The sequence below is a fragment of the Xenopus tropicalis genome, chromosome 7 (assembly GCF_000004195.4).
Source record: "Xenopus tropicalis strain Nigerian chromosome 7, UCB_Xtro_10.0, whole genome shotgun sequence".
NCBI classification, from domain to species: Eukaryota; Metazoa; Chordata; class Amphibia; order Anura; family Pipidae; genus Xenopus; species Xenopus tropicalis.
The window spans coordinates 45,052,151-45,068,875 of record NC_030683.2 but is presented as its reverse complement, the minus strand read 5'-3'; the positions used below and the strand labels follow the sequence as shown (position 1 = coordinate 45,068,875).

General features: G+C 40.0%; 1 protein-coding gene across 31 annotated transcripts in view; it reads left to right on the top strand.

Annotated features, from left to right (window-relative positions):
- The first annotated feature begins 3,426 nt into the window (after positions 1-3,426).
- Positions 3,427-16,725, top strand: part of camk2g (calcium/calmodulin dependent protein kinase (CaM kinase) II gamma) — a 172,767-nt gene continuing 159,468 nt past the window's right edge. For 9 of the 31 annotated variants that reach the window (XM_012965995.3, XM_012965993.3, XM_012965990.3 and 6 more), the window contains exons 1-2: positions 3,427-3,815; positions 8,145-8,239. In XM_012965995.3, the coding sequence (XP_012821449.1) occupies positions 3,751-3,815; positions 8,145-8,239 (160 nt within the window). In that variant the 5' untranslated portion in view covers positions 3,427-3,750. The remainder of the gene's footprint in view (positions 3,816-8,144; positions 8,240-16,725) is intronic. The other 22 variants (XM_012966002.3, XM_012965999.3, XM_012966003.3 and 19 more) reach the window with 6 other exon arrangements.

Here is a 16,725-nt window from a genome sequence, read left to right as displayed (position 1 = left end):
CAAAGTCTCAGAGAAGTGTATTATATGTAGCAGCTTTCATTACATTTCCCCAACAGTCTCATTGCTAAGGGGCACATCTATTAAAGTACAACAGGTACGAAATACAAAAAATTCGTATTTGGTCGTACTGTGCATATTTTCTGGGACTTTTTCGTACTTTGTGACACAATTTGTGCAACAAAATCGTATTGTTGCGCCAAGTACGAAAGTTTCAGATTTATTAAAGCTTCGGTATCGTGCCTTTCCTTAGGCCAGGTTGGAGCTGCAGAATGCCACTGAGTCCTATGGGAGGCTTCCAAAATCATGCACAGAAGGATCAAAGTCGGAAAGGTTTCCCCGCCGTTTACAATCGTTTGATCCGAAAACTTCTGAATGGTCAACTGAGTGTAGGACCACAGTCTTTATACTGTAACACAATGGTTTTGTATTTGCATATTTAAGAAAGAGATTTGTTGCCTGAAACGTCATAAATAAAAAATCTTTTGCAGGTTAAGGCAGTGGCATATATAGCACTGTCGAGCATTTCGACACCCAGACAATGAATGGCTCTGTGGATCTACCGTAAATGTAAATTATGTGGAATAAAGGGTACACCAGCATGTCAAGCACAACTGTCAGTGTTTGCAGTTGATAATCGCCTGACATGTAGGTGCCTCCTTGATTCTATTTAAATCAATGAAAAGCAATTGCAATTGTCTTGTTGCCTGCCCACAGAGCTAGTAATAGCCTGGCGACAAAACACTTGGAATCTCAATGTGTACCATTACCTTAATTCTGCATTTTGTCTGTCCTCACACTATAAATTCATGATATAATGAACTGGTGTCCATACAGTTGTACTGGATAAGAACAAAAATTAACATTATGCTGCAGCTGGGACCTAAAATTTGGGTATGTACTGTGGGGGATTAACCTGTGCTGCAAAATTATACAGCTGTGGATAAGCAAAAAAAATTGTGGTAAGACCACACTTTAGCCACAATGTGTGATATCACAAAAAAATTCTAATAAACGCCAAGGCAGACCGGGTACTATGTATTGCCTGTTGCACTGCCATGTCATTCCTTTCATGCCAATCGCAAACAAAGCAACTGCCCAACACCTGTTTTCTGTCAAATCATGTGTCTCCATGAGATTATGTTAACAGTGAAAGCAAGCCAATATCAAGTCATTTAAAGTCATTTTTCATTTCCTCTATATAAATTGCAGCTTCTGTGAGGGAAAATTACAATACAGAACATGTATCTGAGGGCGAGACATATATAATTGAAAATGGTCGTGCCAAGGAAATTACTGGCCGCTCATGCCCCCCTCTCAGGCCCTGGCATTGGAATTTCTATACTGCAGCACCAACTGACAGCATCATACAGAATTAAATATCTAGCAATATTGGGATAATGGATCTCAGCAAACTTACAGTATATCAGAATTGCTTTACAAACACTGTGATTTAAAATTAAAATCAATATTACTCTTGAACAGATGACCATGCAGCACACAACAATACAATTGGAGTAGAAAAATGGCTGTCACTTATGATACAATTGAATGTATTTAAATTAAATAAATATGTGTCTGTATGAAAAACCTATGTCCGTAACATGCTCCTTAAAAAAGTTTTGGTTAAAGAAAAAGAAATGCAGTTTTTCATTCATTGTTACACAGGCCCGTTGAAAGGGGAACCCATTCTATATCAACATCAGGTTTTCTTTCAGTTTTTGTTACCCTGTCAGGATCCACCTGAGCAATGTCTAGGCAAAATTTACTTTGTTAGCAAAAAATGCCCTCCTCTCTGTTCATTCTCCTTAAATACAATCTTGTATATGTGCTAATATCACATATCTCCTGGGTTTACACTTGCCAAGAAAAAGGCCTGGCACAGACCAAAACCAATGCTGTGTTAGTGTATGTTGTGCCATCCAAGAGAAAAAATGTTTAGACTGATTCGCCAGCTTATCTGCCAGTGTATGGGCACCACCAACGGACCTTTTCGACTGACATCTGGCCTGAAATTGGCCAGGTATCGATGGGGCAGGTTTGATTTTTCCATTGGATCGGGGACTGCAGGTGGGCATATCGGGAGAAGAATCACTCGCTTGTCAACCTCACCAAACCAGCAGCTGAGTGTATGGCCACCTTTATTTGGATCAAACCTGGCCTGGGAACCTGTACATTCTGGCAAATGCCAGAGGGGCTGCTGTAAGATGCCACAGCATGGTCTGTTTGGGCTTCTGTTTGGACTTCTTAAAATGCTAGGGCCTATTCTGTATCTCAATCTGTGCCTGATATGCAGTCACAACTCGCTTAAATAGTTAAAGGAGACATATTGGATAAATGGGAAATACACTTATTTTGTGGGCAATTATGAATAATATACGGTGCTGGTTTCACTTTGCACTAAAAATTAATCCTCTCTGTAAAAATGTCCCCTTTATTGGAGCTCCTTATAGATCGGATCCAGAGTGAAATGAAGAGTGGGCGTGTCTTAACGGTCCCTGCCAGAAGCACAGTAGGAGAGGGAGAGCCAATCACAGCCCTGCACTCACACAAGCAAAGACAGGCTTCAGTTCCCTATCAGGTCAGCCTAGCTGCTGATTGGTTCCTATCCTACAGTGCAGTGTACAGCCCCCCAGCTCATCCAGAGAATTCATCCAGCAGGAAGTGGCACAGATGGGCGGGACTAGTGGGGTTTTTGTGGAATTTCTCTGTAAATCAGTCACAAACACAACTTTTTAAAGCACAATCCTTCTATATCAAGAGGAGTATAATTCACTGGTACATTCCTAATTTTTATAGGATATGCCTCCTTTAACTATAGTGGCAGGAGTAGTCCACAAAAATCCATTTCCTCCAATAACAGCTATTTAATATGTTTAATGAGGGAGTAACGCCTACATTTTGATACTGGCTGTTCTTCTAACTAGAATCCCTGTGGATAACAGGAAAACTAATGTTGAAGAGCGGGTGGCCCTGCTATACAGTCATCTCTACCCCATCAAGCCAGCTATGTACTGACAGCAGCTGTAACAGAGAAATGCGCACACCAAGGGCAATACCACTTTACACCTGTAGAGGACACTGAACGCCGTTTTCTGCACTCATTATGCCCGTTCTGTATGCACCGTAGCAAGATATTTACAAGAAGACTGGCAGCATTATATAAAGCTACTTCCTATGTATTTCCAAAGGCGTTAATTATGTTGCTGGGACAAGAAATGTGCAAGCAAATTCCTACGACCATTATGGATGCCCCTATCTTCCTCTGCTTGTCTCGTTGCCCAATCCAATACTACCATACTCATCCCTTCTCCCAAGCCCTCGTCACTGCTCCTATGTGCGTCTCACTCTCCCATCGCAGGGGAGGGTTGTCCGCAGGAAGGAGGGGCGTGTCCCAGGGAAATCTCGCGGTGTTGGTAAGCCAACTTGCTTTTCCATTGCCCCGCCCCTGACACCTCCCTCCTTCTGTGGGACACAGCAGTGACAGTGCACGGGAAGAGCGGAGTGACAGGAGTCTCTTGTACAGGGTCACCCAGGGAGAAAAGGGGGGGCACCAGGCAAACGGAGGCGCCCGGAGTTGTGCAGTCGGGGAAGAGAAGGTGGGAACGGGAGAGAGGTGAAGCAGGAGCCGCCCCAGAGGAGGAGGAAGAGGGTGAGACGCAGAGGAAGAAAGAGAGAAGATCTCGCCACTACCTCCTTCTGTCTGTCAGCCAGCAGCCCGCCCGATGCGAGAGAGACTCTCCTGGCACTAGCATGGCCACTACCGCGACTTGCACCCGCTTCACAGACGAGTATCAGCTGTATGAGGAGCTTGGCAAGTAAGGACAATAGTGGCTGACGGGGCAACAAGGGGTGGGCAGTCTAATCGGGCAGCAAGGAGTCAGTGCATAACATGGCACATGGGAAAGTGGGCAGGAAGGCACCGGGCAGACTTCTATAGAGCAGGGCATGGCACTTGGCATAAGCAGCCTATCCCAGCCTATCCCAGCCGAGGGACTCGGAGCCTGGGGCACACGCAGCTCTGCCTCTCATAGGGGGATCCGCATCCAATGTCAGATCCGCTCTGCACATTATGGATACATATCTCATACTCACACGTATCCTGCACTCATGCGTATTAACCACATGCTCAGGGATATATCCTTCCACTGCCCCTACCTTCCGGGTGTGCTGGGAGTTGTAGTCTAGGAAATCTAGCGTGCCAGAATATGCCCGTCCCCGCATTCTGCTTTAAGAACAGCCTCTAAAGAACTGGCCTATTGAATATAGCAAAATGCAGTGGCAGTTTATTGCTGGCTGCAGATGGAGTTCTTGTCATTGCATTTTCCTAGCAATTTTAACACTTCCTCTGCTGTGATACACTTGAGGTGGGTGGTATTCTCTCCACTTGTAACCCAAGTTTAACCCTCTCCCCACCAGTGTTTCAGAAAAGCAAACTGGGTGATAGTAAGAGGAGAAGTTTTTTGGGGGTAATATCACTAAAGCAGCGGAGCGGCATAAGAAGTCTGGCACTAGAAGAAGGGCACAGAGTGCTAAGTGGCAGGGGGAGGCGCTTGCCAAACTGGGTAGTTAGTAAGAGGAGAAGTTTTGGGGGGTAATATCACTAAAGCAACTGGACTGCATAAAAGAATGTAGAGTGTCTGGCACTGGAAGAAGGGCACAGAGTGATAAGTGTCAGGGGGAGGCACTTGCCATGTAGTGACTGAGTTATTAGTGACCTGACACACAGGGCATGCTATGTACGGAGACAGAGCAACAACGGTATTCTGTCAGCAGTGTCTTCCGCACCACAAAAGGGGGGAGGTGCAGATATTCTAGGCACATTGTCATCCTTTCCACTTGGACAGTGGGACAAAGAGGAGTGGGTCGTGGGGAATGTAATTGTCCCTCTTTGCTAAGGACTCACTCAGCCATCTGCACCATGACAAAGATATTCCAGGCAGCCCCTACACCAGTGCAGAGGGAGGAGACTTCTCTGGCAGATTTTGCACCTACTGCACAATCTGCATCCAATAGGCGAACAATAAAAGCAGCAAATGCCTTGTCTCATTGTTTTGTCCACACCGTGGAACTGGGAGCTTGGGATACACAATAAAGTAAAATAAATAGTCGCCTTTTCACAATGAACTTGAGCATATTCTATTAAAAATTATCTTTTTTTTTTTATTGACTGCCCTAAACTGCAGCTGGGTATAAGCTGTGTGTACTAGTGTGCATCAGAACATTAGTAAAATGCTTTTTTTGTATCACAGCTCCACATTGAATCTACACAATTAGAAAAAGTCAAGAATTTCTAATGAACTGTATAAGCAGATATGTTTGGTCACTTACACAAATTGCCCCCCCCCCCCAGGCAGTGGGAAAGGCCTTTCCAAATCTTCAGTAGCCACACCAGTTTTTCCTGACCATTTCTATTTTCTCAAGAAACCACACCTTAATACAATGCAGTCTACATGATCTTAAGTGCTAACTGTTAATTGCCTTTTTTAATATAGTGGTATCACAGCCAATGAGACATTTTGACTGATTACATTACATCATTTATTATTATAAAAATGATTTTATATTTCTTTGTTTGCATTTCATTTAAAAAAGACAATTTCAGAAGTTCTTGAAAACCCTATTAAAGCTCAAAATCAGCAGTGGGTTGTTTTTCATATTCTGTTAAAAACGGGTTAAATGTACACATGGATGGTAAACAGCCTGAAGACTATGTTTCAGGGGAGATCAGGTAACAGCCCCCATCATGGTGAATTTACAATACTTAGTAGTAAGGGTGATGTCATAAAGTTCTGCATTTTCACCAGTTTTTTTTTATCATTGGTTTAATGTTTACTTGTTTAAGGAGTTTCAAACATGTTTCTAGATTGTCATGCATAAAGTTCTTATAGACTTTAATAGTAAAACAACTCAAAGATTCTTGAGTAAATACCATGATAGAAAGATTTCCATGCACTGATGCATCCATTGCTTTGAATGGATCTTGGCTTCTTTGAGCTTGCAAACCAATGCCAGCAAAGTAAAAGTAATAGGAAAATGCAATCTTTTAACATATTTTGTTTCAGCCTTTGAGAAATAACTCCTGATGCAGTCATTCCTAAGATTGTGAAAGCTTAAAAAAGGCCACTTTTGTAACCTTAAAACATTGATTAAAACCCGTGTTGTAAAACAGGATGCACGGCCTTTGGTCATTCACCTGTCCAAAAAGGCTGGGAGTTCATTTATAGCCCAGGGCCATCGTTTCAACCCGTCACTAGACATGCTTTTTACTACATGCTGTATTAGCAACTGTTACCATTTATGTGTCTTTAGTGATACATTATAATAAGATTCTCTTCTTCTTCTTTGTATGACAGAGCACTTAAAAGGTTCTCTGCATTGCAGAACTTTTAGTTAGCTTCCTTTCTGTTTCTTGTTATATGTAAATAAAAATAAAATATTTCCACATTATGGTCTGTCTTGACCTTTTATATATCTGTGGCATTTGCAAATGCTTGAAATTTCCTTTCTGTTCTTACATAAAGTCGAGAAGTAGTAGTGACGGCCCTTTTGTTTGCATCGTCATTGCTACACTAATTGCATTGTCATTAACCTGTTTGAAGCTCGGGAGTTTAATGTGGAGATCTTATAAAAATATAATTATTAGCAATACAATATAACTCCCTGAGAACTTATACTACTGGTTATTGTTTTTTCTATGTGAATATCAATATAGTCTACTTTGCAACTTTACTTAAGATGGCCATACACTGGCTTATCCTGTCCTGTTAAACAGGGTGATGATGTACTAGGGGCCATAGTTGTTGTGGCTGCAGTTCTTTTGTTTTTATTTGTAAACCAGCAGGAAGTTAAGAAAAGCTGTGTCGCTTCTTCACTTCCTTATCTGTCAGTGCATTATTTAGTGGCCAGCAGATGACTTGCCTGATATTCATGGTATATATATATATATATATATATATATATATATAGTAGCTGTAGAGAGAGCTACTCCATCTATTATTTTGGGACTGCACCCAGGCTCCCTTGGACCTACTTATACGTGAGTGCCTGTCTACTAGCAACATATATATGTATATATATGTATATGTATATGTGTATATATATATGTATATATATGCTTTGGTTGTCAGGTCAGCATATTCATTCTGAAAATTGTACAAATTTGTGTTTGTTTTTGACTGTACCATGAAAATGAGCATTACCATATGTTTTCAAACATACCCATTTTTTGGTCAGCTGATGTAGCTCTGTAATGTAAATACTTGAATGAAATATTGATGCTCACATTTTTTCTTGCTCTGTTGGTTGCAGTCTTTTTACAATCCTGTTCAGTATGGCAGTGATCCCCAACCAGTGGCTTGTGAGCAACATGTTGTTTACCAGCCCCTTGGATGTTGCTCCCAGTGGCCTCAAAGCAGGTGCACTTTTTTTGAATTTCTAGGGGCTATTAAGTAGCAATAATAGCTCTTATTGCTTCTCCCAGGAACCTATTTCATGCTTGTGTTGATCCCCAACACTTTTTCCATTTAAATGTGGCTCATGGGTATAAAAGGTTGGGGATCTCTGCAGTATAGGAAAGGGGCTTTCCTTGTGTGAATGCTGCTAAAATGTCAAAAGCCAATGTGAATGTAAGAAGCCACATGTATGCCCATACAACTATAATACAATTATGTGTCACGGATATTGGTTCGGGAAATGTGTGTTGGTGCTGCATATTTGGTAGTACAGCTATATAGTACATCAGCAGATGAGGAAGTGAAGAGGAGTTGCAGCCTTTCTTTATTTCTTGCTATTCGGGTTATTCGGAATGTCTATCCAAGTGAATGAAAACAAGAGACAGGTAACCGTGCCACACATGGCTATCTAGTGAACCGCCAATCTTTTAAACCTTGTCTGGGTTTTAGCAAGGAAAGTCCTGTTTATTGGACCGAATTCGAACTTTTTTGTTGAGTAACACCTGCCTCAGAAGGTGTTAGTTGTACAGCCTAAGCTATGTTAACTGTCCTTGTTAAGTTGTTCTTGACAATAATATCATTTAATAACATACTACTTCAATATAGCAAATTGCTTGCACCACACTACATTCTTTAATTTTGCATTTTTTTGCTGTTCCTTAGTTTAATTCAACATTTTCTAAATTTTTTAAGGGGGGCCTTTTCAGTTGTACGAAGATGTGTGAAGAAATCTTCCAACCAGGAATATGCTGCAAAAATAATAAACACCAAAAAGCTGTCTGCAAGAGGTAAGGAAGCAACTTTTGTCTGGTCTGTTGGAAGGACACTGTCTATGGCACTATGCTTCTGTCATATAATTTGCATTTCAATCTGTCTTTTTGATATATTCTTTGATCAGCTAATGCAGAATATCTTTGCCAGAAATGTGTGTATTTGCAGAATAACTGCAGAATAAATAACATGCCTCAGTTATTGAAATTACATAGGAGTTCAAATAAGCTGAAGGTTTAGAATTGTAAAATCTCTAGAATTGACTGAAGAGTGCCAGTACTGTATATTGAACACTGTCTGTGGCACCATGCCTTTATCATATATCTTTATAATGCAGCATATCAAATATCATTGCGAGTGCAGAGCCCTGACCCTTTAAAAGGGGTGTGTGTATAAAAGGATACCTGCAGAATTGTAAAGATGCACCTGTTTCTAAAAAATTGCATTAGGCTTTGACTAAGATGAGCATTTATAATTGTTGAATCAGATGTATAAGAGTGCAAGCTTCTGTTTTTGTTACGGAAAAAAAGTTTGCTGGCACTAAAGTGGTTAATTATAAGATATATGAAATAGAAGACATATAGTAGAGAAAGGAAGAAGAAAAGAATTTTTAAAATGTGTAAATGGCATGTTTAATAAGCTACATTGGTTGCACTAAATGCCAACTGATTAAATGATACCCTTAGCTTTTAATTTCCCTATGATTAAAAAGGTTTTGGCGATGTTGTATGTCTTTCCTTGTTGGAGAATTTTGTTAATTATTGTTATGTATTTATAAGTCAGCAGTGAGAAGATTTATATGGCAGGTTTCAGGAGACTTTGGGGGGAATTCACAAAAGTGGAGGTAGCCCTTTTTTGGAGTAAAAGTGGTGGGAAAAGTGGTGGAAAACACTTTCTCCAGATTCACCAACAGAAATCCGCCTAAATTCCGACTCAACCGCCACTTTTCCGTTTTTGGTGAAAGAAAGAAAGTTTACAGACACTTTTGTGAATCTGTCGTTAAAACAACATTTATACAACATTTTAAAAACATTTTTTCCCCACATTTTCAAAATGGAGTAAAGCTCAGTGTAACTCTGTCAGATCAATTCTAAGCTCTTCTGTTTTGTTTTGTTTCACCCAGTCTCAATTTCACACCTAAGGTAGGAGCCCCATTGGGGAATCATTAACATATTAATGGCGATTAACATCTTATTGTTAGGGGACAAGTTTCTGTCTAACCCTAGAACAATAGGTGCAAAAAGCCTCATTAACATTTTATAAACAAGTAAAACACTGTATCTAGTAGAATTTAGAGTTTTTCTTGAAAACGTTTCACCACTCATCCGAGTGGCTTCTTCAGTTCAAATGACTGGTAGGGAATTCCCCGGTATTTATACTCTTGATGGTAGTAGAGTCACAGACATCCAATCACAATGGTTCCATTGAACTTGTTCAGTTAGGTGTTAGCTGAAACTGACAGGTGTAAGAAGGTATGATCCAATCACAATGGTACCAAGATTCTCATTGATGAAGGTGTTAATCCTTCAAAGTACATGACTGGAAGTGTGAACTGTTGTGAAACTGCCGGGGTAAGGATGTCAACGCGCCATTGTATGTTGGTGACAAACGGTGTCTCAGGCCCCCTCCTCTGTTCAGGGATGGTTTTTCCAGGTTGGCATAAATGGCCTCTTTCACACCTCTTTCAAACCATCTGTCCTCTCGGTCCAAAATATGCACATTACTGTCCTCAAAAGAGTGACCTTTTTCTTTGAGGTGTAGATAGACCGCTGGAACCATTGGGATTGGATGTCTGTGACTCTACTACCATCAAGAGTTTAAATACCGGGGAATTCCCTACCAGTCATTTGAACTGAAGAAGCCACTCGGATGAGTGGTGAAACGTTTTCAAGAAAAACTCAGAAAAGTCCAGTTGTTTTAGACTTAATTCTACTAGATACAGTGTTTTACTTGTTTATAAAATGTTAAAGAGGCTTTTTGCACCTATTGTTCTAGGGTTAGACAGAAACTTGTCCCCTAACAATAAGATGTTAATCGCCATTAATATGTTAATGATTCCCCAATGGGGCCCCTACCTTAGGTGTGAAATGGAGACTGGGTGAAACAAAACAAAACAGAAGAGCTTAGAATTGATCTGACAGAGTTACACTGAGCTTTACTCCTTTACTCCCATTTTGAAAATGTGGGGAAAAAATGTTTTTAAAATGTCGTATAAATGTTGTTTAAACGACAGATTCACAAAAGTGTCTGTAAACTTTCTTTCTTTCACCAAAAACGGAAAAGTGGCGGTTGAGTCGGAAGACTTAATTAAGTCGGTAGACTTAATTCTACTAGATACTGTATGTCATGAGCTGGATGAATGAGAATCTTCATAGACAAGTAAAACACTGATTAAAAAAAGTTCAATTTATATCTAAAATTTTTTTTTCGTTTTATGTGTGAATATATTGAAAACATTTTTATTAAAAGGAAAAGTAAAGCCTCCCTGGCAAATTTTTAGTTTTAGCAGCAGCAGTGCCCTTTAATCACTTCACTGACATTTGCCCCAACTTATCTGCGCCCCCATAGCATGTCCAGAACTACAGAACTGCTTGACAGCATTGGTCCCCACCTGTTCCCAGCAGCACATACACAGTGGCACCCAAACTGGGATATTGGAGTACAGGGTTGGACTGGCCCAACAGGGCACTGGATAAAAACCCAGTGGGCCATAGTCCTGTTGGACCTCTATTCACCGGGCATGTTGGGGTGTGGGCCGGATTGCTGCTGCCCAGTAATGAGTAGGGGCTAGAGAATAAGGTATTAAGACCCTTAAATCTTGTTACAGAAGTGGAATTACACAGAAATATAGAAAAAAATGATAGATTGTCCTAAAAAAAATGATGTATAATTTCCCTGGGCAAACTAAAATTACCCCTCAGGAAATGCCCCCAAAGGGAAATGACAAATGGCATATGAAATGCAAAACCCTGCTGGTAAAATCCTTATTCCAAGGCTCATGTAGATGTGGGACTGGGTTTGATGGCCCCGACAGATTTACTAAGAGCTAAATGCAAATTCATAAAAAATTTTTTGGGAAAATGACAAAATCTGAAAATTGTCTGCTTAAAAGACAAATTCACAAAAGTGGAGATAGAGATTTGTGAATTAGGTGGAAAATCCCACAAATCTATCTCCACTTTTATTTTGTCTCAATATCACCACTTTTGTGAATTTCCCCCATCAATGTGTTTAATTTGCTCGCAGTTTAACCCTGCAATACCCAGGGCTGCCCTGCACTATTAGGAATGAATGGGAATAAATATATTTAACATTTGCCCAGTTTGTGTTGCGACACCTGACTCGACAGTGTTTTGGCAAATGGAACCTGACCACTTTATTATTCCTTTTGTATAAAGACGCAAAGGCAATTTGTGCTCAGAGTTCAGTAGTAATCCATTTAGATACATGAGCCGTGGCTGCTTGGGAATCAGTGTAGTCTGCAACATACTTAATACTGGGGCAGTTGTCTAAACAAAACAGATAAATGGTTAGCGTACCCCCTGCTGAACTATATACTGGCTGAAGAGTTCCTGATAATGCATAGAAGTAGGGTGAATCTCCTGTACCATATACCTGCAGGGGATAACAGACAGCGCTCACAGGATATCTCCTGTATTACATACCAGCTGGGCACTATTATACGGCTCAGGGAATATCTCCATTACTCTCCTATCCGCTCCCCAGTGTAGATTCTGTTCTATGATTATTTACATATATCCTAATCAAATTCCCAAAAATAACCCTAAAATGCACTCGCTGATATTAGCGACATTGGCCCTGTGCTGCAGCTCAGCTCACCTATCAATTGGCTTCTTATTGCCAGTGATAAGAAATGTATTTTTCCTGTGGATTTTGCCATGGACAACACAATTCCCTTGAAAATGCAAAGAGAGGATTTGTGGGGAAATGTAAATGCAGCCACTGAAAAAAAATCTGGACAACGCTCCACCAGCCCATTTCTAAAGGCTGATATCTTTGCGACATTGGGAGGTTATGTGACTGTGCCCAGGGCAGTCACGAGGCGGACCCTGGTGGAGGGAAAAGAACCTATAACCCTGTCGTCACAGGGCGGTCTCCCTACCACTAGGCTATCCTTCCTCCTCCCGCTTATGGGATGTTTTTTATTTGCTACATAGTGGCAGTTGGTGTATCCTAACTGAGAAGCCTGCTGTTTAATAAGTAGGGAGAATGAATCCTCCATTTATCAACATTCTCTGAGAAAGTTGATAAGTGACCCCCGGGGTGGGGGGGGTGTCTCTTTCTAACCCTAGAACAATAGGCGCAAAAAGCCTCATTGACATTTTATAAACAAGTAAAACACTGATTAAACAAAAAGTTGAATTGATAAAAAAGTGCTTTACCTCACATTTGCATTGTTATGCTAGTTTCAGCTTAATGAATGAGGCAATAATAACATTTTGAGTGAATATATTCAATTTTATTTAAAGGAAAAGTAAAGCCTCCCAGGCAAAATTTTAGTTTTAGCAGCAGTGCCCCCTCTTTAAAGGGGACAAATACCATACATTTTAACAATGCACTGAACCTTGTAAAATAATGTAAAATAGAAGTAAATGCTTTTATTTTAAAAGCATTATCCAGAATGCTCAGGACCAAGGGTATTCCAGATAAGGGTTCTTTCCATAATTTGGATCTCCATACCTTAAGTCTGCTAAAAAAATCAATAAAACATTAATTAAACCCCAATAGGATTGTTTTGCATCCAATAAGGATTATTTATATCTTAGTTGGGATTAAGTACAGGTACTGTTTTATTATTACAGAGAAAAGGGAATCATTTAACCATTAAATAAACCCAATAGGGCTGTTCTGCCCCCAATAAGGGGTAATTATATCTTAGTTGGGATCAAGTACAGGTACTGTTTTATTATTACAGAGAAAAGGGAATCATTTAACCATTAAATAAACCCAATAGGGCTGTTCTGCCCCCAATAAGGGGTAATTATATCTTAGTTGGGATCAAGGACAGGTACTGTTTTATTATTACAGAGAAAAGGGAATCATTTAACCATTACATAAACCCAATAGGGCTGTTCTGCCCCCAATAAGGGGTAATTATATCTTAGTTGGGATCAATTACAAGATACTGTTTTATTATTACAGAGAAAAAGGAAATCAGTTTTAAAATTCTGAATTATTTGATTAAAATGGAGTCTATGAGAGACGGCTTTCCGTAATTCGGAGCTCTCTGGATAACAGGTTTCCGGATAAGGGGCCGATACCTGTATAGAAAACATTAGAAAGCCCAGCTTATCCTAAAAAAAATGATGTATAGTTTTCCTAAGCAAACTAAAATTACCCCACAGTAAATGCCCCTAAAGTGAAATGGCAAATGAAATGCAAAATCCTGCTGGTAAAATCCTTACCCCAAGGCTCCTGTAGCTGTGGGACTGGGTTTGGTGGCACACTGACAGCTAAAGACAAATTCATACAAAAATGTTGGTAAAATGACAAAATCTTAAAACTGTCTGTTTAAAAGACAAATTCACAAAAGTGGAGATAGAGGTTTGTGAATTAGGTGGAAAATCCGACAAATCTATCTCCACTTTTATTTTGTCTCAATATCACCACTTTTGTGAATCCCCCCCTTTGTGTCACTTTCAGATTTGCTTGGAACTGAGTGGAATTCTAAGGTACCCTGTAGCATAGTGCAGAAAAAAATCTTGTGTACACAGATCTCCATAAATAAGCTTTGATGCTTGCTTGGGATTTGGCAAAAGCTGAAATGGAATCTGAAGCAACACTTCTCCTGCTCTCTGATGATTTGCACAAGGCTTTCCATGACTGCCGTTTTCCATCTAGGGACATTGCATTTGAGACTGAGACTAGCAAACATAGGTATTTTTATCTCTCACCTTGATAAATCATAACTGTGTGTTAATGTATGTTCACCAATCGGCTTTCATGTACATGTAAATACAGATGTATATTGTGTCAGAAAACCTATAAGCAAGCTTTTTGTCTCTCTTGCACAAATGAAAACATTGAGCCCACAGTCACTAGTATAAAGTGTACTTTGTATTCCTTGAAGAAATATTAAACAGGGGCAAATGCTGCCATAAGGAGAGTTGAGAGACTCGCCTCACATGGTAGCGCTCCTCAGGTTACCAGGGGTATCAAAAAGCTGCTCCTGGTAGCTTTTAGAGCAGAATTTCCAGGTTTTTAAACAGGAGATTTTTGTCTCCTAGTGCAGTAGCGATGTGGCCCCCCTGGACCCCCTCCGGCTCAGGAAAGATAAGCGCTGGATGGTGGCATCCCAGGAGCCGGCTCAGGGGGTGAAATTGCTGATGATGTTACAAGTACGGGTATGAAATATCTTATCCAGAAAACTCTGATTTTTGGGAATGCCGTCTCCCATAGTCTGATTTAAGCCTTTTTTAAAAAATTATCTTGTTTTATTTCTCTGTAGGACGAATATATTCCCATAAATCTGAAACAATGCTATTGTGCTTGTTTAAAGGGCAGCTATCTTACTGAAATTGCTTCCCCCACCAAAGGTGCATGCTAATAGAGCCTGCACTCCATTTGGGGGAAATAATAGTTTTTTTTTTTTACAAAAAAAAAAACAAAACAAAAAAACAGCCCCGCCGGTGCTAGCTCCCAGTGCAGGCGGTCATGTTATTTAGTGCTCATGTGCATAATGGACGGGGCTCCCATGCTCGCTCATTATTCGCATGCGTGTGACGTAGGGGCAGTAGATGTGACTCACCTGCCTACATCGCATGTATGAGCAAGTTGTGGCACTCGCTTGTTATGCACATACCTGTGCCACAACATGGCTGTCCGTACCAGGAGCTCTCTCCCAGTGCAGGTGGCGTAGTGCTGGTGCTGGCTGGAGTCTACACGGGATGGCCTTCTCATAATTCAGCGCTTTCTGACTTAGGTTTCTGGATAACAGATCCTATATCTGTACCAATTATTCTGAATAATAGATGCCATACTTACATTTAAAATATTGAGAATTTCAGAAAATTTGCTGCGCTGTCATCTAAGACAAGAAGCAGTAATGAAAATGACCCCCATCTAACTGTAACGTCACATCCCAGTTTTTGTGACTACTGCAGTGTATTACAAGTTGAATATGACGTGAACATTCAGTGCTATGAATCACAGTTGGAGTAAATAACGCACTTCACTGTATTTTGTATATTGCACTGTAAATATTTCAATTCTTACTGTTTTTTGAATTGATGGGACTGGATATTAAACTAATTTTGGTATAGCAGAAATTACTTTCAGTAATATTATTTCCCTGATAGAAACCCTTTGAATTATGTGTCTTTTGTCATTCAGATTTTTATTGTCTGGTGGTTTTTATTGTCTGAAATGAAACAGCGAAGTGTAAGCTGAGTGATGTCCCAACCCCACGCTAGCCTCTGAAATTGGAATAGTTTGCTGGAGACCCAATTCTAACTCTGTGTGACCTTTTGGCAAGTTATTTTATCTGTCTCAGGTCCTAAAATTAGATTCTAATCTATGTGGGATGGGATGTGATGTGCTAGTGTGATATCCGCCAAAAGGGGGAAGCTACAAGAGATGGGCTATATGTTTAGTTTGGATTTCGCATACATAGCCTCAATTTATTTGTATGTATACCAAAAATGAAAATTTTGGTGCATTTTGGAGACCAGTAGCATCTATGGGTTAGAAGTTTGGTCTCCATTTATGAACATTTTTAGTAACCTAGGCTAAGGTTTATAATACAGGATGGAACTTGTAGTTGTATGAGATGAGCATTTATAATTAGTAGAGGAACTCGGTAGCGGAACTAATGCTCAGTAAATTTCCAAAATGTGAACATCTGTTTTCATATCAGTAGATAATCAGTAAAGTCCCAGTAATAGTATCTTACATAAGAAATGATTCTGGTTGCTTATGTTTCATTAGTATTAAAAATATATACTGTCCTTGCGTAGAGGATGGACCCTTAAGTGGAAATGGCTGTGATTTTTTTTTTTACCAGGTCACTGAGCGTGGTTCCAGGTTTATTGAGGATTAGTTAAATAGGGCTAAATATAGATGTATAACTCTTTATAGGACTTTTGTAAAAGAACCTGGGTCGAGTTACTGTATATATATTGCTATTCAGTTGTGTATCAATATCCTTGATAAAGGTCCCCCAGTGGGACCTAAACGTTGGAATTTGCAGCACGATGAAACAAAAAGATAATTACTATCTAATGGGATATGGAGTGCTCAATCTCTTTCTTGTATAATTAAAATTGACTGAGCACCCAAGATTGGAGAGTGGTCTAAATGCAGACTGCACTAATATATATATACCTATAAACAGGACCACCAGCACCCCATTTCACAGCAATTCTTCTCTTTATTCATTCACCCCGCGTTCCAACGTTTCGGACGTTTTCGTTGTGGACACACAGCTTGACTATATATAATATATAATGTGTGTGTGTGTATATACATGTATGGGACCTGTTAT